The sequence below is a fragment of the Microcaecilia unicolor genome, chromosome 1 (genome assembly GCF_901765095.1).
Source record: "Microcaecilia unicolor chromosome 1, aMicUni1.1, whole genome shotgun sequence".
Classification (NCBI taxonomy): domain Eukaryota; kingdom Metazoa; phylum Chordata; class Amphibia; order Gymnophiona; family Siphonopidae; genus Microcaecilia; species Microcaecilia unicolor.
In genome coordinates, this window is record NC_044031.1 from 156,227,925 (window position 1) to 156,249,992 (window position 22,068).

Consider the following 22,068-nt stretch of genomic DNA (forward strand, 5'->3'; position numbering starts at 1 on the left):
GGGTTAAGTGACTTATCCAGAGTCACAAGGAGTTGCCTGTGCCTGAAGTGGTAATTGACCTCAGTTCCTCAGGACCAGAGTCCACCACTCTAACCACTAGGCCACTCCTCCACTCCTGAGCTGTGTGTGTGAATGACATAATCCATTTTTTTTAGATAGCAGGATAGATACACCTCTTTTACAACCCAAAGCAGCTGAATAAAAATAATCCTTTACCCACTCCCTTTTCCACTTTTTTGATTTATTCCCATTAAGATGAGTCTCTTGCATAAAGGCTATCCAGCTTATTTTCGAAAGAGAAAGGCACCTATATTTCGACCCAAATCGGGAGATGGGCGCCTTTCTCTCATGGGCTCCCAAATCGGTATGCTCTCCCCAGATCTATCCGATCAATCTGTGACTACCTACCCTTCCGGAAAGCACTAAAAACCCATTTATTCAAGCAAGCCTATCCAAACGATCCAGATTAATCTTATGAACCATCTACCTAACACATACCCCCATGATAACAACATTGACCCAGACTTCATCTCCCACCTTACTCCCCTCTCCATTGCCTTTTTTCTACCTACTCATCTCGTCTATTATTCTGGTATAATTAACTTTTACCCTCTCTAACAATATTCTGTATTCCTTTTACTATGTAAGCCGTGTTGAACCTGCTTTGAGTGGGAAAGTGCGGGATACAAATGTAATAATAAATAAATAAATAATTGAAAGACAATTTTGGGTGCCTCCAACTGCAGTCTGTCGCAGGAATGAACAAAGTTGACGGGGGCGTGTCGGAGACGTGGTGAAGGCAGGACTGGGGCGTGTTTATCAGCCGAGGAGAGATGGGCGCACTCGGCCGATAATGGAAAAAAGGAGGGCGGCAGAAGCGAGAATTTGGGCCACTTTTTTGGGACCCTTTTTTTTCACGAACAAGTCCCCAAAAAGTGTCCCAACTGCCCAGATGACCACCGGAGGGAATCGAGGATGACCTCCCCTGACTCCCCCAGTGGTCACTAACCCCCTCCCACCCAAAAAAAACCAGAACTTTAAAAACTTTTTTTTGTCAGCCTGTATGCCAGCCTCAAATGTCATACCCAGCTCCATCTCAGCAGTATGCAGGTCCCTGGAACAGTTGTTAGTGAGTGCAGTGGACTTCAGGCAGGTGGACCCAGGCTGATCCCCCCCTACCTGTTACACTTGTGCTGGTAAATGGGAGCCCTCCAAACTGCCCCCAAAACCCACTGTACCCACATCTAGGTGCCCTCCTTCACCCATAAGTGCTATGGTAATGGTGTAGAGTTGTGGGGAGTGGGTTTGGGGGGATTTGGGGGGCTTAGCACCCAAGGTAAGGGAGCTATGGACTTGGGAGGTATTTTATTTTATTTTTTTACTTTTTACATGTGCCCCCTAGGGTGCCCGGTTGGTGTCCTGGCATGTGACCAGTGCACTATGAATCCTGGCCCCTCCCACGACCAAATGCCTTGGAGTTGTTCGTTTTTGAGCTGGGCGCCTTCGGTTTCCATTATCGCTGAGAACCGATACCGCCCAGCTCAAATCCGCACAAATCCGATGCATTTGCCCAGCACCAACCGTATTATCAAAACAAAAGATGAACGCCCATTTTTTTTGAAAATACGGTCTGTCCCGCCCCTTCGCAGACCCGTCCTCCGAGATAGGCGCCCATGGAGATGGGCGTTCACATTCAATTATGCCCCTCCATATCACCTCCAAATGCTTAAAATATAATAATAGTTTCTTTCATTTTATCAGATTGTTGACATCTTTTACATTGAGAGAAAGAAATTTAACATCACCCATAGCAAGAAAAAAGAACAGGAAGATGGTATACATGATGTCAAGGAAAAAAAGATTGCTTTAAATTATAATATACAATTGCAAAGAATTATTTTCTATCGCATCTATCCTACATCATTCAATATACCTTCAAAACAGCACACACACACATATAAACCAAAACCCCTTAAGAGCCCTTCCGCCCCATTCACACTCCCACCCATCCAACAACCAATGGTTGTAAGCAAACATCACTAAAGGCACCAACCTGAGGGGAAAAGAGCTCATTGGAGATGTGTCTATAACAGACCCAAGAACTCAACAACTTATTTCTAGATTATGATCAGTAAAAGATAAACTGCATAACATAAGTGCACTATAACTAAGCTAGTCCTTTGATAAAGAACAAGGAATAAAATTCATCAGAACTGTTTATGTCTAGATTGTCCATCTCAGGTGGTCATTTGTATCAGAGCATCTTGTTCCTTTATGAATTTCTCCAATTTACCAAGCTTTGTGAAAGATTTTGTATGGTCTTGATATGTGATTTTCATGTGAGCTGGCACTAGCATACTTCTCCAATTCGACATGTCCAGTGCATTCGACATGGTAAACCACAATATACTACTAAGACTCCTAGACTACTTCGGGATCGGAGGAAATATACTTAGCTGGATCAAGGGTTTCCTAACCTCTAGAACATATCAAGTAAAATCAAATTCAAACATATCATCACCGTGGAAAGCAGACTGCGAAGTACCTCAAAGATCACTACTACCACCAATTTTCTTCAACCTAATGATGATGACCCCACTAGCCAAGTTCTTATCCGACCAAGGTCTTAACCCTTTCATCTATGCGGATGATGTCACAATATACATTCCTTACAAACACGATCTGACAGAAATCACTAACAAAATTAAGCTTGGCTTGAACATCATGGACTCATGGGCTAATGCATTTCAACTAAAACTCAACACAGAAAAAACACACTGCCTCATCCTCTCATCCCAAAACAACATGAACAATCTCATAAATATAAACACCCCAGACTACACCCTCCCCATCTCAGACAGCCTGAAACTCCTCGGCATTACAATCGACTGCAACCTTACACTAGAGAGCCATGTGAAATCCACAACTAAGAAAATGATCCACTCAATGTGGAAACTCAAACGCGTGAAACCATTCTTCATGAGGGAAGCATTCCAGAACCTGATACAATCAATGGTACTAAGCCACCTAGATTACTGCAATGGAATTTATGCAGGATGCAAAGAACAACTCATAAAGAAACTTCAGACTGCTCAAAACATGGCAGCCAGACTTATATTTGGAAAAACGTGATTGAAGAGCGCCAAGTCCCTCCATGAAAAACTGCACTGGCTCCCAATCAAAGAACGTGTTGCTTTCAAAATCTGCACCCTGGTTGATAAGATTATCTATGGCGAAGCCCCGGGATACATGACAGACCTCATCGACCTACCAATAAGAAATGCATCCGGATCAACACGAACATATCTAAACCTCCACTACCCAAGCTGCAAAGGACTCAAATACAAATCAACCCATGCATCCAGATTTTCCTACATAAGCACACAACTATGGAACACACTACCAAAAGCCGTGAAAACAACGTATAACCACCTAAACTTCCGGAAATCACAAAAAACTTACCTGTTCAAAAAGGCATACCTTACCGACCCTACTTAAATACCTGAACCCTGCAACACCACGAAACCAAAGAGCGTAATGGACATAACATAACTCTTCCTCTATATGATTCACTAACATGTTGTTCTACTTGAATCCGATTCTACCATAACCTCACTGTGTAACTGTTTACACTGGCATTGGCGAACACCTTTTATGGTACTATGTAAGCCACATTGAGCCTGCAAATAGGTGGGAAAATGTGGGATATAAATGTAACAAATAAATAAATACTGCACTTCTAGCACTTTAAAAAAATTAGTTATATATTTTTAAATATAACATCACAAGTAAAAAAAAAAAAAAAAAAGAACAGTTGCTAAAGCAATGCAGGCATACTATTTAACATTAGGTGTGGTGTATCGGCTGTATGCTGATGATATTAAATTTTTTTCCCAATCGTAGCGTGGGGAGAGGAGCTGTCTGTGCAACTGACATCTTATCTGAATGAGATTTGTAAATGGATGACATCTAATAAGCTCACTTTGAATGTTGATAAAACTGAAATTCTTATTGTAAAGAGGATGATGGATAATTGTTGGCCTCTGACTATCTGTGTGGGTGAAATTGATGTACCAGTGTAGAAGGAGATTAAGTTATTAGGTGTGATTTTAGATTCTCAACTTAAGATGAAACAACAAAATGTGCATGTGGTTCAGTCAGCTTTTCATCAATTGCGGATGTTGTTTTGATTAAAACCTATGTTAAGCTTGGTGATTTTAGGAGTGTTATTCAGGTGATGGTTCTGTCAAAAATAGATGACTGCAACTCTCTTTATTTGGGTGTTCTAGAGAATAGGCTTAGGAGCCCTTTTACTAAGATTTATCAAACTATCACCCCATTTCAATCTTACCAATGTTGGTTAAGATTTTGGAGCTTGCAGTTTATAATCAGCTTGATGGTTTTTTACGGGAACATTCAGTGTTGGATTATTGTCAGTACGGTTTCAGCACACAGCACAGAGGCTCTAATGGTAGCTACAATCGATGAGGTGCGAATAGGTCTGGATAGGCATGATAATTATTTTTTGCCTTTCTTGACATATCTGTAGCCTTTGATGCATGAGATCATGCAATTCTGCTTTGACAACTCTGTGCTTGTGGCCCTGTAGGGACCGTCCTGAAATGGTTCCCATCTTTTTTAGGTGATAGGAAAGCCATGGTTCAGATGGGGGACAAGTTGTCAGATGTACATCAGGAAATAACAGGGATACCACAGGAATTTGTATTATCCACAGTTTTATTCAACATCTACAGGGTGTCTCCATTGTATCAGTTGCTGAGGTCTTTGGGAGTTTTATACAGTTTTTCTTGTCTGTGCCGCCAGTTGATGTAGATATGGCATCCCGGTTATAGACAATTTTTGAAGCAGTGACAGTTTGGTTGCAGCAAAATAAGTTGCAATTAAATATTACTAAAACTGAGGTGATGTGGATGGTTTCAGATTCTACAATAGTATTGCTTAAAACAATTTTTTTGATGGGTGTTCCCATCAATGTTTCAAGACAGATGAAAAATTTAGAGATTTCATTGAATTCCGCTTTTACTTTCTGGCCCTAGGTGTGAACATTGATTAGGAATGCATACTTTAACTTGAGACCGCTAAGTAAATTAAAACCTCCTTTGCCTTGAGTTAATTTTAAAAAGATAGTGCAAACAATGCTATGCAGTGCCTTGGACTACTGTAATATTGTTTATCTTGGACTCCCAGGTTTCTGTCTTCAGGTGCTCCAGATAGTGTCAATGAACTCTGTTGTGTGGCTTTTGTTAGGCAAATCATGATCGGAACAAATATCTGTCCACACAAGGTATCTGAAATGGTTGCCAGCACACAGTAGAATTTTGTACAAATTCTTAGTTATGATTCATCAAGCACTTTACCAGGATTCCACATATTATTTGCATCATGCTGAAAAATGGTATTTATCAGCTTGATCTTTGAGATGTCAGCACAAATGTGAGCTGTTGTTCCTGCACTTCAACATATATGATTGTAGGTTACATGGTCTGGTACTATTTTTTTTCCATTTATGGACCTATTGAATGGAACAGATTGCCCTTGTGGCTCAACAGTGAAACTTCTTGTCTACCTTAAACAAAGGCTTAAACTAGGAACGGGGGGAAGGCCGACAGTCGTACAAAAGCGTATGGTTTGGAATAAGGTACCTTGCAAAGATATCGCCCAAACAAGGAAGACAGTGTTTCTTGATAGTGAGGTTGCAAACGATACTGTAGTAGATTCAATGTCCTTAAATAAAAATAATAAAAACCAGACAAAAGATAGTAAAATAGTACTGTCAAGTAATCAACATGATGTGATAAGGAATAACAAGTCTAGCTTGAAATGTCTATATGCAAATGCTAGGAGCATAAGACATAAGATGGGAGAATTGGAATATATTGCACTGAATGAAGAAATAGACATAATAGGCATCTCTGAGACCTGGTGGAAGGAGGATAACCAGTGGGACACTGTCATACCAGGGTACAAATTATATCATAGTGATAGGGTGGACCGGATTGGGGGAGGAGTAGCATTGTACGTTAACGAGAGGCTTGAATCAAATAGATTGAAAATTCTAATGGGACAAAGTCAACACAGATTTAGTGAAGGGAAGTCTTGCCTCACCAATCTGCTGCATTTCTTTGAAGGGGTAAACAAACATGTGGACAAAGATGAGCTGGTTGATATTGTGTATCTAGATTTTCAGAAGGCGTTTGATAAGGTCCCTCATGAAAGACTACAGAGGAAATTAGAGGGACATGGGATCGAAGGTAGTGTCTTACTGTGGATTAAAAACTGGTTGAAAGATAGGAATCAGAGAGTAGGATTAAAAGGTCAATATTGGCAGTGGAGAAGGGTAGTTAGCAGGGTCCCTCAGGGATCGGTGCTGGGATCTCTGCTTTTTAACATATTCATAAATGACCTAGAGATGGGGGAACTAGTGAGATAATCAAATTTGCCGATGACACAAAGTTATTCAAAGTAGTCAAATAGCGGGAAGATTGTGAAAAACTACAAGAGGACCTTACGAGACTGGGAGACTGGGCGTCTAAATGGCAGATGACGTTTAATATAAACAAGTGCAAAGTGTTGCATGTGGGAAAGAGGAACCCAAACTATAACTACATTATGCAAGGTTCAGCGTTGGGAGTCACGGACCAAGAAAGGGATCTAGGTGTCGTCGTTGATGATACGTTAAAAACTTCTGCTCAATGTGCTGCTGCAGCTAGGAAAGCAAATAGAATGTTGGGTATCATTAGGAAAGGGATTGAAAACAAAAATAAGGATATTATTCTGCCATTGTATCACTCCATGGTGCGACCGCACCTCGAGTATTGTGTTCAATTCTGGTTGCCGCACCTCAAAAAAGATATAGTGGAATTGGCAAAGGTGCAGAGAAGGGTGACAAAGATGATACAGGAGATGGGACTACTTCCCTATCAGGATAGGCTGAAGAGGCTGGGGCTCTTCAGCTTGGATAAAAGGCGGCTGAGGGGAGATATGATAGAGGTCTATAAGATAATGAGTGGAATGGAACGGATCGATGTGGAGCGTCTGTTTATGTTTTCCAAAAATACTAGGACAAGGGGGGCATGTGATGAAGCTGCAGTGTGGTAAATTTAAAATGAATCGGAGGAAATTTTTCTTCACTCAACTCGTAGTTAAATTCTGGAATTCGCTACCAGAAAAGGTGGTTAAGGCGGTTAACTTAGCAGACTTCAAAAAAGGGTTGGACGGCTTCCTGGAGGAAAAAGCCATAGAATGTTATTGAATGTACAAGAGAATAATACAGTATTTCTAGGATGGGCGGGGCAAATTGCTTGTTCTTTTGGCCGCTGTCGGTGACAGGGTGCTGGGCTCGATGGACCCTTGGTCTGTCCCAGCATGGCGATGCTTATGTACTTATGTAAGGAACTTTTGTTCTATCAGACTTATCATGATCCTGTTTGAAAGAGGAAACATTGGATAAGCATTGGACTCCCTGCTGGAACTGTATATTGTTAACTTTTTTTTAATTGTATGTTCTGTTATTCTGACTTTTTTGTACTCTATCCTGATTAAGGGCAGACTAGAAATAATAAATTTCAATTTTTCTGTTTTAAAAGAGTTGTCGTTATTTTACTTACCAGAGAAGTCAGACTTACAGACCTGTAGTTCCCAACCTCTTCCTTAATTCCAGTCCTCCGGGACCATTCCCAACTCCAGAAAAGCATTGAAAAGGTCAGTCAACAGAGCCACTAGAACTTCCCTAAGTTCCTTCAGTACTCTTGGATATATGCCATCCAGCCCCTTCGCTTTGTCCACCTTTAGTTTAGCCATCTCCACTTGAACACAGTCTTCTGAAATCATTTAGGTTCTACCACCCCTCCATTCCTATTTGTAATTGTCTTCTGCAGTTCTGCTCCTAGCACTTCATCTGTGAACACAGAACAGAAATACACCTTATCTCTATCAGCTTCTACATATTCATCCCTTTCAATCTCATAGTGCATCTTTTCTTTCCTGGCTACTCTTCCAGATTCTCTTAACTTCTCCAGTCTGCAGTCTCTTGCAGTTTATAAAGGCTAACCTGTTTTTGCTTACTTTTTCAGCTACTACTTTTGAGAACTAAAGCAGCCTCTTTTCCTCTTACTTTTATTTACTTTCCTTACAGGAAAGTGTATTGCCCTTACAATAACTTCTTTCAGTTTTGTTCACTGCTTTATGCAGAAATAGAAATTTTACACAATTGTGTGCCTGATAAGTATGTAAAGTTACATATAAAGCTTTATCTGGACTGAGTGGAGGCATTTCTAGGAAGATCATTAGGGATACTCTGAATTTTTCTTTAAAAAGCATTAAAAATTGCAGTGGAAATTTAGGTGCATGCCCAATTTGGGCATGCAATTTAATTGAATAATGAGCTAATTAGTAGCAATAATTGTATTTTTAACAAGCAATTATTGGCACTAATTAAAATTAATTAAAATGTATGCACATAAATTTAGGTGTGGGATCCGTACCTAAATTTTATGCATGAGTCAAAAAAGGGGCATGGAAATAGGAGGGTAATAGGTGGAGGGTAATGTGTGGAATGGGAGGTTCCCTTCAGTTATGCACATAATTATAGAATAAAGTGGGGGCCATGCCTAAATTTAGGATTGAGCATTTGCACCATTTTTCCATTGGTGTAAATGGCTGAACCTATTTGTAGTCGTGGTTCCTGGGTATATGCAGTATTCTACACTTCTATATTCTATATTTTAACTTTACGTGCTGAGTGGAATTCTTTTGTTGCTGAATTTTTAGGCGCCATATATAGAATTTAGTCCATAATTCAGTCAGTGGCACCTAAACTAAATATATAAGCTCTGGGGTCTTGCCTGCTTAAATTACTTGTGGCCATTTATCCATCAATATTCAGCTACAATTAACTGGTCATTTTGAAACTAGGCTGTACAGAGGCATTACGAGGGTGGAGTCAGGGCATAGTGGACAGTTATGTGAGTGCTGGGAATATTCAGTGTCGGTGCCCACATAACTAAGAGGGCATATAGGGCCGCACAAAAATTAGTCCCAGCTATGCCCATTTAGCTATACATTGCTGACACTGAGTATAAGTACATAAGTATTGCCATACTGGGACAGACCAAATGTCCATCAAGCCCAGTATCCTGTTTCCAACAGTGGCCAATCCAAGTCACAAGTACCTGGCAAGATCCCAAAACAGTACAATATATTTTATGCTGCTTAACCCAGAAATAAGCAGTGGATTTCCCAAGTCCATTTTAATTATGGCTTATGGACTTTTCTTTTAGGAAGCTATCCAAACCTTTTTTAAACCCTGCTAAGCTAACTGATTTTACCACATTCTCTGGCAATGAATTTCAGAGTATGCCGGTCTAACTTAACCAGCAACAGCAAACAAAAAAAAACACTCACTGTTGCCAACTGAATATGGACTGGTATTAGCATAGTGGCTGAGTAAAGTACACATCCACTTTTTTGTATTTTAAGCATTTGCATATAGTGTAAATGGCCCCAACTAGTTACAAAGTACACTCCATGAAATAATGGCTCATATTTTGCCAGTGAATGTGCACAAGAGTGAATGTTGGGCAGAGTGTGGGTGGAGCACAATGCACCATACTTTACATGTAGACCTGACAATGTTGGGGTGAATATTTACACTTGTCCTATGGCTGGTGTAAATGGTCTGTGACTGCCTGCTTTTCTTTAAAAAAAACAGTGCATAAGAAAGCACCTTTTTACCCTCTTATCCTAGGTGTCTTCTTGGCAATTCTACAAAGGGATGCCTCTTTGTAATTGCCAAGACAGTCCATTTAGACTCTATTCTATCAAGAAAAACAGGTGCCTACCTTTCTTTATGGGATACTAGTATAACAGGTAAAATACTACTACTACTACTATTTGACATTTCTAAAGCGCTACTAGGGTTATGCAGCGCTGTACAATATAACATAGAAGGACAGTCCCTGCTCGAAGAGCTTACAATCTAATGGATGTACATATTTTAGGCAAACCACTTACACTAGCCAGAGAGCTGGTGCAAATGCTCGCACTAAGGTTGTTAAAGAGAGCTTGCAAATCATAGTATGCTATAATTTACTTATGTAATTGTGCACCCCGTCCATGCTCCACCCAAATGCTGTCCGTGTGAATGTCTTCCTGCAAAGTATGCACCTTCAAAGACTGGAGTGTATTTACAGAATAGTGGAAACAACTCTTTTATACGCTTAAGTGGTTATTTATGCATCTAATTAACTAGAATACTGGCAGTTGTACACATTTTAGCCACCGGCATCAGGCAGCTCTTATAAAACTACTCCCTATCCCCTAATTCTATAACCTTAGTGCCTATGCTTGCATGCATGAATGTCACATTCACACATATGTGCTCTATGCTTAATCAGCAGTATTCTAAAATGTACATGCGCATACATACAAGGAGGCATTCACAGGGGGAGGTGTATGACTGTGTCAAAATTTTACAAGCATATTGAATACTATCATTTATGCACTAAAGTACTATATTTGGGCCTGTGCATTTATGTCTGATATAGATATGGCATAAATGGACATATCTAAAAGTAGGTGTGTGATGCCAACTTATGCTAGTATTATATATAATGGAGTCTTAGTGACCAGATTCTTTTATAGAATTCATTGTCAGCGCCCATTGTTTTGGTGCACTCTATAGAACTGTCATCTTATTTTTCATTTATTCTGACTTTAATAAACAAATCAGTGTCACATTCCTGCATGATGCAATTTCAGCCCCTGCTATTAATCATGATAAATGCTATTTTGGACTTTTATTTTGTTCTAAATGTTGTCAGTGGAATACTGCAGGCCTCTGCTGTTTTCTTTCAGCGAGTTCGAGGTCGAAAAGCCAGTCTGGAGGAAATACAGCTGGTTCACTCTGAGCATCACTCAATTCTGTATGGCACCAATCCCCTGAACGGACAGAAGCCGGACCCCAGGAAACTCCTAGGTCTGTACAGGCCTCTATTCTACTGAGAGCAGCACATTCCTCCACTGTCATTAGTCATAGCTGGTGTCAGTTCAAAATACTTGGCAAGTAGTGTGACATAAAAATCATTTTCCAAATGGATTGCTATGTGGAATGATAATGCTACAGTGGAAGCCAGTTATAAACTATTGATATAAACTGATTAAGAAATAGCAATAGAAGGTTGCCCATGGCTAATTTACAATTCATTGGGTTACTCCTTTATTTAGATAAACAGCATGATCTCTCAGTATGGCTTGATAAAGGAGAATCATCCTGTTTGACAACTGGCAGATCGGGCCTGTCTGCATTATCTTATCACTACCACAAGCACACCCATTCAGAATGTCATGTTTAATGGCATACTAAATTAAAATTTTTTTCAAAGAGGTCCATGCTTATTGTAGAGTAGATAGGGCGGGGAAATTATTTTGCACACATACAAACATTGGGGTTTGAATTACACTGCTTTATGTCTCATGCCTCTACTGTTTAAATGCATATCATTTGAAATTATTCCCACCTTTTGCCTCTAGTAACTCATTAATGAAGAAAACGAATAATGCCAAATGCATCTTTGGTTGGGGGACAATTTTCAAAACCATTTAACTGATTAAATAGGCCTAGCTAAAAATCACTCTCCTCTGTCCAGGGTGGTTTTTAGGTTGTGGGAATAAACAACGAGTAACATTTCATTTTCAATTGTATGTATGCATTTTTCATCTGATCAGCAGCCCAAACAAAAGAGGTGAAAGGAGTGTATGCAATCTGTCTACACATATAGGAGGAATTATGGGAAAAAGTCCATCGGTATATTATACTTGTGAACCCTAAGACAGTTTTTCAAGTGAATGTACACACGTATATTCACTTGGATAAGAAAGTACTATGAGATATTTACTGACCTTTTTTAAGGGCCCTTTTGCAAGGCTGTAAGAAAAATGGCTTTAGTGTGCCCTTAAACGGGTCTTTTATGTGCATTAATGCCACTTTCTGCCATAGCCGGAAAATAGCCAATTTTCTATTTTTGGCATTAGTGGTCACGCTTTAATGTTGTTATTAGCGTGTGGGCCCTTACTGCCACCCATTTCCTAGGTGGTAAGGGCTCACCTGCTAATCACGCACTAATCAGCGTGTGGCAATGTGACTGTGCTAACTGATTAGAGCAGACACACCTGCTCTTCACCCCCGACACATCCCCTCAGCAAAAAAAAAATATATATATATATATTTTTTACCACGTAGGTAGTGCATGCACATTGGGATTTTACCATGGGATGCCTCAGCGCATCCTACGGTAAGCCCTTTTCATCTGTGGTAAGCACACAGTGCTAAACGCAGCTTGGTTATACTTACCAACAATGTGGCCTGTGTTAAATAGCAATAACATGCACAAAAGTGAAATAACATGTGTTAACATATTAATGCAGATCAGTAATTCTTGCCCTATGTGTGTTGCATTACTCCATTGGCTGAAAACATCTCCAGGAATGCTTCATCTAACTGTGACTTACAGTTCATGTGGAAGTAATTAGTAAGGATGGGCTATCGTTTGTAGTGACATGAGGTATGTCATTTGCATATCTTATGTCATTGTATGTTGTTAGCAAATGAAAATGAGCAGAAAAACACGTTTTTTTATTTGCTGATAATAGTGTGCACTCTTTATAAAGAAAAGCTTACTCACTTTTTCAGAAAGTGTGCACACTCTTTCTCCGAGGACAATCAGTTGTTCTCACAACTTGGTGACATCTTCTGATGGAGCCTGGTGTGGACACTGACTAGAGAGATTAATTTAGAACTTTTTAGCAGGGTCCCATCACGCATGCGCTGCTGCCTTCTTGCCCAATGCACAAATGCAGGTTCCTCAGTCTTTGTTTTTCCACGGAGCATGGAGGAAGCGTCTTTGTGTTCCCCTCACACTGCTTATATCTCTATCTTTTGCAGTGCCTTCCTGTGTGGGTATTTCTTAATTATTTTTCATTTTTCTTTATTGTGTTTTATTTCTCTTTATTGTAGTAGTTTTTCAGCTCTTTACGTTTTCTTTCCTTTTTGTGAGTTGCCAGGCATGTTTAGGCTGGAGTACCGGCCTCAATTGGAGTACTGCCCCTTTTTCTATTCACAATTGAGGTGTTTAATTTGGCCGTGATTCTTTTTCGATGTCCCAGAAGACTCCCAGTGGCTTCAAAAGATGTGCCCAATGTAATCAGGTGATTTCTGTGAAAGACCCACACTCTTGGTGCAACAGGAACCTTAAGCCTGACCATGAGCCTAACTCTTTCTCTCTCTGTTAAAAAAATGTAGTTGAGCACACAGAGGATGTGGCAGGTCCAGCAAAAGAGACTTTTTGGCTTCTCTAAGACTGGTACAATGTCATTGACACTGGAAATATAGACCTCGATGACTGCCAAGACTTCAACATCCACTGGGAGTACACCAGCATCGAGAAGATCTCCACCTCTCTTGATATCGGACACTGAGACTAGGTTCAGAGACCAGTCAGCATCAGATCTGACACCGAGGGTATGTACAGGTTTGATGTCGTTATCATCATCATTGAAGGACCGCAATGCTGAGCTTTGGGGGAAGCCCAAGAAACGTAACATCTTTCTTCGATGAGTGGTTCCAAACTACGCTCAGGGAGAAGCTGATGCAGATGCTGCAGCTGCAAACCACTCAGGCATAGAAGGCACATGCACCAGATGTGAATCAGCCCCAGATTCTTCCTGAGGCTCCACCCATGCCTGTGAAGAGATCCTCAACATCAGTACCTCTGTGGCATGTCTCTACTTGAGAGAATCCTAGTGAACCCTAGCTTCCCAGTGGTCTCAGGTGGCTGGGAATCTAGTGGATGCCATCCAGATTCCACCAGAGCTGACTCATGCCCTTCTCTGGTGAACAATTCAGACAAATTTGACTGTGGGACTACCATTCTAATTTCCAACTCCTCATAAACTACTAACAATGGATGTATCCAACCTGAGATGGGGAGCTAATGTAGATAGGCCTCACACCCAGAGACCCTGGTCTGCTTAGAAAACAGATCTCCATTTCAACCTACTTGAGCTAAGGGCCATTTGGAATGCTCTAAAGGCTTTCAGAGATCAGCTGCAAAATCAAATCATTGTCATTCAAACAGACAACCAGGTTGCAAAGTTGTATATAAACAAGAAGTGGGGTACAGGATCCTACCCTTTTTTTGTCAGAAAACAGTGGGAATGTGGCAATGGGCCCTCCTTCACAGAATGATCCTTAGGGCCACATACCTACCAGGAAAGGACATACTGAGCAGGGTTTTGCAACTGCATGAGTGGTGACTCAACATGGGGTGTAGCATGAAAGAACTTCTGAGAGTGGGACACCTCCTTATTGGATCTTTTTGCCACTCATCTCAACAACAAAGTTCCCCAGTTCTGTTCCAGGCTCAGATCACATGGCAGACTAGCATTGGATGCCTTTCTCCTACATTGGGGGTAGGGACTTCTGTATGTATATCCTTCAATATCTCTCATAGAGAAGAATTTACTAAGATCTGTAGAGATTGGAATATTTTCCAACCTTTATCATGCAGAATGAGGGATCTCTTCTACATCGCATCCTCTAATCCATGGCCCTCACAGCTTGGATGTTGAGCGCATAAAATTTGAATCCATAAATTTGCCAAAGAGCATCTCCCACATCTTGCTGACTTCCAGGGAAGACTCCACCAAGAGATGTCACTCATTTAAGTGGAGGAGTTTTGCTGTCTGATGTGAGGCAAGACCTTAGATCCCCTCACCTATTCTACACAAAAACTGCTTTAATACCTCCTACACCTCTCTGAGTGGTTTAAAAACTAAAGGGTCCTTTTACAAAGGTGTGCTGAAAAATGGCTTGCTGTAGTGTAGGCGTGGGTTTTGGGTGCTCGACAATCCATTTTTTAGCGTGCCTGTGAAAAAGGCCTTTTTAAAATTTTTGCTGAAAATGGACGTGTGGCAAAATTAAAATAACCGTGCGTCCATTTTGGGTCTGATACCTTACCACCAACCATTGACTCACGCGGTAACCGGGTGGTTATGACCTTCACTCGCCAAATGCCACTTGGCAAGCATTTATTACGCGCGTCCGAAAATAAAAAATATTTTTTAGATGCGTGTATCGGACGCATGCCAAAAATGAAATTACTGCAAGAGCCACGCTGTAGTCATGTCGTAACTCCATTTTAGCATATGTTGGGCACGTGTAGACGCTTACACAGCTTAGGAAAAGGACCCCTAACTCTGTAAAGGTTTATTCAATTAGGGCTTATCATCACTGTGTAGGAGATAAGCCCAGCTCTGTACAGCCTCTAGTTGTTCACTTCATGTGAGTTTGTTATTAACAAAACCCCCTGTCAAACCTCTAACTGTGTCAAGGGATCTCCTCATGTATTCCCCACTTCCCACTTTACTGTCATTGATTGTAGTTTGACCCCATCTCCCTCTCTGTCTAACCTTTGACCTTTCTTTGTCCTTTCTTTCTTACCTCTCTTTATTGATTATACTATGTAAGCTACCTAGATAATATGTTTGATGGATGGGGTAGAAGCCCTGGATAAACTTGGAAACGTGGATCTCAATGTTGTTTTTACCCAGCAGATGAAACCTCCTTTTGAGCCACATGATTTCTGTCATCTGAAGTATTTGATCTGCTAAGTTGTGTTTTTGGTGGCTTCAGGTCCTAATAGCTGATCAACCTTATACAAAGTTTCATCACAATAGAGTAGTTCTCCTCACACACCCTACATCCCTTCCTAAGATATGTTAGAGTTCCATCTTAATCAGTCAGTCATTCTGCCAATATTTTCCCCAAAACCTCATGCTCATCCTGGCGAGAGTATACCTCATACCTTAGATTGGAAGTGAGCCTTAGCTTTCTATCTGGAGTGGACTAAAGCCCATATACAATCCACCCAGTTTTTTGTTTCTTTTGACGACCCAAACCGGACAGGGGTAGCTATTGGCAAATGCACAATTTATAATTGGCTAGCAGATTGCATCTCCTTTACTTATGCTCAGGCTGGGCTGACTTCAGAGGGTCATGTCAAGGCTCATAATGTCAGAACCATGGCTACATTGGTAGCCCACTTGAGGTCAGCTTCCTTAGAGAAGATTTGTAAAGCTGCAGTGTGGTCATCTATCCACACATTCACATTTTTGCATTGAACAGGATATTCGACGTGACAGCCGGTTCAGGAAAAAAATCCTGAAGAATTTGTTTGGTGTCTAGAATCCAACTCCACCCACCCAGACCCAGTATTAGTTAGTTCCAGGCTGCACCTTTACAACTATTTTGTAAATAGCTTCAGGTTAATTGGCTTTCAGGCCTTGATGTTTCGAGTCCATATTGTCCTAACATTGATATTTTCGGTAGCTGATTCCCAGCTGTGAGAATAAAATGGCCTGCTTGTCCTCAGAGAAAGCAAAGTTACTCACCTGTAGCAGGTGTTCTCTGAGGACAGCAGGCCAAGTTTTGTCACATACCCTCCACATCCCCTTGGAGTTGTATACTTTAACTTTTGTTAAATGACTGAGGAACCCGTACTCACACATTAGGCGGGAAGGCACTAGTGCATATGAACACCACACTATTTCTACTTCTAGAGGTGATAGCAAGGAGAGAAGTTGCTGACTGTGGAGGAGAGAGGGAGGGAAAGGGGTATGTAATCTTTTGAAGGAGGGAAAGCTGTGATGGAAGAAAAAGATATAGTGGAATTAGAAAAGGTAAAAAGAAGGGCGACAAAAATGATAAAGGGGATGGGGCGACTTCCCTATGAAGAAAGGCTAAAGTGGCTAGGGCTTTATAGCTTGGAGAAAAGATGGCTGAGAGGAGATATGATAGAAGTCTATAAAATAATGAGTGGAGTGGAACGGGTCGATGTGAATCGCTTGTTTATTTTTTCCAAAGATACTAGGACTAGGGTGCACGCAATGAAGCTACAAAATAGTAAATTTACAATGAATCAGAGAAAATATTTCTTCACTCAACGTGTAATTAAACTGTGGAATTCGTTGCCAGAGAATGTGATAAAAGTAGTTAGTTTATTGGGGTTTAAAAAAGATTTGGATGGCTTCCTAAAGGAAAAGCCCATAGACCCATTATTAAAATGGACTTGGGGAAAATCCACTGCTTATTTCTAAAATAAGCTGCATAAAATGTATTGTACTGTTTTGGGATCTTGCCAGATACTTGTGACCTGGATTGGCCACTGTTGGAAATAGAATGCTAGGTGATGGAACTTCAGTCTGTCCCAATATGGCAATACTTATGTACTTATGGTGGGACACTGCTAGAAAGTTCTAGCTTTATCTCGCTAGTCAGCATACACACCAAGCTCCATCAGATGATGTCACCCAGCTGTGAGAATAATTGGTCTGCTGTCCTTGGAGAACATTTGCTACAGGTGAGAAGCTTTGCTTTTCTGATAGTGCATGCATGAATGAACCATTGTGCATACATAAATTAATGTGCACTTGAATGCACTACTGGAAAGTGTGCACACTTTACCTGAATGAGTGTGCCTTCTTTGTTAAGAGTGCACACTACAGAGGCAATTCTATAACAGATCATCAAAACATAGGTGTCACATTTCCATGGGCTGTGAGCCAATTCCACCCTTATGTTATATAGAATATTAGAATAAACTGACATTGGTGAGGCTAAATATAGGCATGTACATTTATATCAGGTCTACAGCTTAATGTGGCATTTGTGTGTGTAACTTAAAATATGTTGGAAGTTGCCCATGTAATAATTGGCCATGCCTACGACACAACAATGGCCCTCCCCTGTGAACACCCGCCTTGCCGTTATACACTACGTAGTTTCAGGGGTCCTTTTATTAAACCTTAGAACACACTAAAAGACATTAGGTCACTAACAGGCTCCTTTTCAAAAGAGAAGGGCGTCCAAAAAGCGACATAAAAGGCACATGAGCGTCCCTGTGAAAGAAAGCCACCCAAATCCAATAATCGAAACAGGGCCATAAGGATGTCCTCAGCGCAAAGACACCCATCTATGGTCATCCCCACAGGGGGCATGTTAGGGGCGTGTTATGGGCGGCGTTACGAGATGGGCGCCTCCAACGTATAACGGCTAGCAAAATAGTTTTGCATGGGTGGGAACATGAATGTCCTTAGTTAGACCTGAAATAAAAGTGGCCAGGGTAAGGGGGAAGTCATCTTTAGACCCATTAGCAATTTTGTGGTGTTGGAGATTGGCGTGATCGTTGTTGGGAGAGAAAGCTGAATCGCTGTTTGCAGAGAAAGCTGAGAGTTTGTTCAGTATCTGTTACCATTGTCTGTGTGCCGTAGTCTGAATGTTTTCAACCTCACCTGCCTCATTTGTGTTTTAACTTTTCACCTTTTCCTACCCCTTCTAGCCCCCAAACCCAGACACCACTACTCCTTCCTCTATCTCCCCCATCTCCTCCCCCTATTCCTCTCCATTCACTGTCCCCAAGTTCATATTTCATTCCCTTACCTGTTTGTAGTCTCTGTTTCCCTCTTTCTCCTGTGTACTGCTGCAGCATGTTTGTGAAGACTACTTGGAGAGTGAGTGGCTAGAGGGTGTGGCAGAAGAGTTTGTAGTGGGTCAGAGAGTGCTTGCAGTGTGGCTCTGCTGTGTATGACCGTATTGTTTGTCGGTGGTGGGAGAGTGAGTATCAGCTTCTGTTTGTTGCTGCTGTGTTTCACCAAGTTGGTAGGGAGAGGTGAGCACTGGTGTCACTGCATTGCACCTGTAGTGTAGGGAAATGGAGGCACTAAATGCACAGGTGGCTTACATGTTGGAGGTAGAAGGGAGGCACCGCAGGAGGTACTCATGCCCCAGAGTTTTCAGGCCCCGTAGCAGTTTCCTAGATCTCACTGACCTGCAGTGTCTTACTAGGTACCGCTTTGATAGGGCTGCCATTCAGCACCCTTGTGACCAGCTCAAGCCCCTTCTGCAGCCCAGGACCCATAGGAACATCCCCATCCCTGTGCACCTAAAGATCACTGCTTCTCTATCTTTTCTGGCCACTGGGAGTTTCCAGTCTGTTTTATCTGTGAACACGGGTCTCACCCAGGCTTCCATTTCTAACAGCCTCACCCAGTTCCTTGATGCCTTCCTTACCCATACCTCTGAGTACATCACCCCCCCAGGCCCTGCAGAACAACATGGATGACTTCTACTCTGTACCTCGCTTCCCCTTGGTCATATGCACCATTGACTGCACACATGTTGCACTCAGACCACCCCCCCCCCCCCCCCCAGGCACGAGAGGCCACTTATAGGACCAGGAAAGCATTCCACTCCATGAATATGCAAGTTGTGTGTGACGCCCAGGGGGAGATTCTAGACGTGTATGCCCGATACCCAGGTTCCACCCATGACACCTATATATTGCAACACTCAGGAATCTTCCGCAGTTTTGACCAAGGGGAGATCACCGGCTGATGGCTCCTAGGTAACTGCAGCATGGATCTGCCCAAACTATACCTCCTCCAATAGGCAGCCCTCAGCACTGTCTCCCTCCAGCTTACTCCACAACCCACTATTCCCCCCCCCACCTCCACAAGGCACCCACTCCAAACAATACACACTCATCTTTTTCATCTTGCTTCTCCCCAAAGGTAACAGAGGCTACCCACAGCGGAGTTGGCTCATGACCCCCCTAGTGCACCCACAAACAGGGTCAGAGGAGAAGTACAACAGTAGACATCGGACCACGCGTGGCATCATCGAGCGCACCTTTGGACAACTTAAGAACAGGTTCCGATGTCTGAACCATTCTGGAGGGGAGCTCCTGTACAGCCCCCAAAAGGTGGCAAAGATATTCCTGGCCTGCTGCATGCTACATAATTTGGCAATGCGCAGAGGACAGGCCCTCCCAGAAGAGCCACAGCAGCCACAGCAGCAGCAGGCCCCATGTGAACAGGATGAGGAGACCCCTCCACCTTCCGCCCACAGAGCAGAGCAGAGCAGAGTGCACACCAGCTGGGGATCAGAGCCAGGCAAAGACTGATCAAGACAAGCTTTGTGTGAGAGTAAGTTGACATTTATTTCTATCACATAGTATTTACACACCACCACCACCACCATCCCCCCTCCCACCACCATCACCCGCTCTGTGCATATTCCCTTCCCTCTAACCCTCACCCCCACCCCTCAGCATGTCCCATCACTTTCCCTGCCCCCTCCCCTGGCCCCCTCCCCTCCTACCCCTCCCACTGTGTTCCTTTGCAGCTGGTGCTATAGAGGAACTCTGTTGAGAGTCCTCCTCTGATGAGCTCCCACTCTTCTCCTCTGTGTCCACAAGGCAGCCTGCTGCCTCAGCTGCCCTGTGGAAGTCCGGCCACCCTGCAACCTGGGCACAGGACCCAGAAAGGGAGCTGGTGTGGTGGCTGCTGGACCAGTGGCTGGGGAGGCTGAGGATCTCAAGCTCCTCCTCTTTGTGGGTGGTTGCTGTGCAGTGGTGGAAGTAGACGCCACTTATTGCTGCATCAGGGCTGTACTAGGTGCTTTCAGGTCATGGCGTAGGCCCTCGATGCTGTGCTCCAGCCGTTGAAGCTGCTATACCACTTCGTGTTGGGCCTGCACTGCTTCCCATTGCACCTGGAGCGCTTCCCATTTCACCTGGAGTGCTTCCCGTTGCAGCTCCAATTTCTGGTGCCGGTAATCTTCCATGTGCACATTGTGGCACAGCAATTGTGTGGCGAGGCGCAGTAGCTGCCTCCTCTGGCTGGATGGCCTCTGCTGAGGATGTGCCCCCCCCCCCTTCTGCATCTTCTTCTTCTGTGCCATAATCGGCAAAGGCTGCGGGTGGTGGAGGGGCAGCCTCTGCTGCGGGTGGTGGCGGGAGAGCCTCTGCTGCGGGTGGTGGAGGGAGAGCCGGCACTGCTGCTGCTGCTGGGTCCTGTGGTTCCACCCTATAGTCCTGTGTGCTTTCTTGTGCAGGCCCACTGGCTTGCTGCTCTATGTGTTGTGGCTGGTGGTCACTAGGGCCAGCTTCTTCCTCTGACTAGCTGTCATCACCTGCATAGCAAAAGGGGAGGAAATGTGTTGGTCAAAATAACCCATTTTTGTTTTTCAGCATTCATATACGTAGCTCCATACGCAAAGACCCAGCAAAGAGATGATGAGGAATGGGATTGGCAGGCAAGCCACAGATGTCATTGTACATGGTACAGAGCTGGAGATGAGGAGCAAAGTGTACTACAGAGGCTGATGTGCAAGAGAGCCACACAGGCAGGTGGGTAGACATAGAACTGTGGAAGGAATGCAGAGGACACAGTGGCTACAGCACAGAGGTGTGGGAAAGGAGATATGCAGAGTTTGGTGATGGGGAAAAGAGGAGGGAGTGGGGAAGGCCCCCAAAGCTGTGAAACAGTGGTAACCTACACACACATTGCTGGAAACCCTCCCCCCTCCCCCCCGGCTACTCCCTGTGTCATGGTCTGTAATGAATAGTGATTTGTATTGCATGTGGTGTTCTCACCCCTTCCCCTACTTAGGAGCACCACACTGTCCCCCACTTGTGTAAAACAGAGTGTAGTGCAGCACGACAGATACCCCAGTTTCCTAATGGTCAACCTACCTGAGCCCTCAGGCTGTGCTGATGTATCAAGGGACCCAATGCCGTGGATCCCCTCCTGGGGCAAGAGCCCATGAATGATGTGCTCGAGGGGGGTCAAGTTAGCAGTGTCATCTGCTGGAGGGTTCGCACCAGCCTTCTTCCTCACATCACGCCTCAGCTAGCGCCACTTCTGCTTGCAGTCTTCCACATCCCTGCCACAGTGGTAGACTGCGTTGACCCGGTCCCTTATTGCTTCCCATTCTCTATGCTTTGTAGTAGAAGCCAGCCTCTGGCCCATGGGAGCAAAGAGATGAGTGTGCCTTCTCTGGATTTCCTGAACCAGCAGTTCAATTTCAGGTCGTTGAAATTACCCTTGCGGGTGGGTGCTCGCTTTGGTGCCATTGTACCAATGCGATGCAAAGAATCGAAAATACAGAGAAGGGCGCTTAAATACTATCCCAGGGATGCCCATGTAAGAACG

At 43.1% G+C, this 22,068-nt stretch overlaps 1 protein-coding gene across 1 annotated transcript in view; it reads left to right on the forward strand.

The window, feature by feature from the left end:
* Positions 1–22,068, forward strand: part of LOC115470681 (histone deacetylase 9-like) — a 632,873-nt gene that overhangs the window by 56,648 nt on the left and 554,157 nt on the right. Inside the window, exon 4 of the mRNA XM_030204118.1 lies at positions 10,876–10,996. Within this exon, the coding sequence (XP_030059978.1) occupies positions 10,876–10,996 (121 nt within the window). The remainder of the gene's footprint in view (positions 1–10,875; positions 10,997–22,068) is intronic.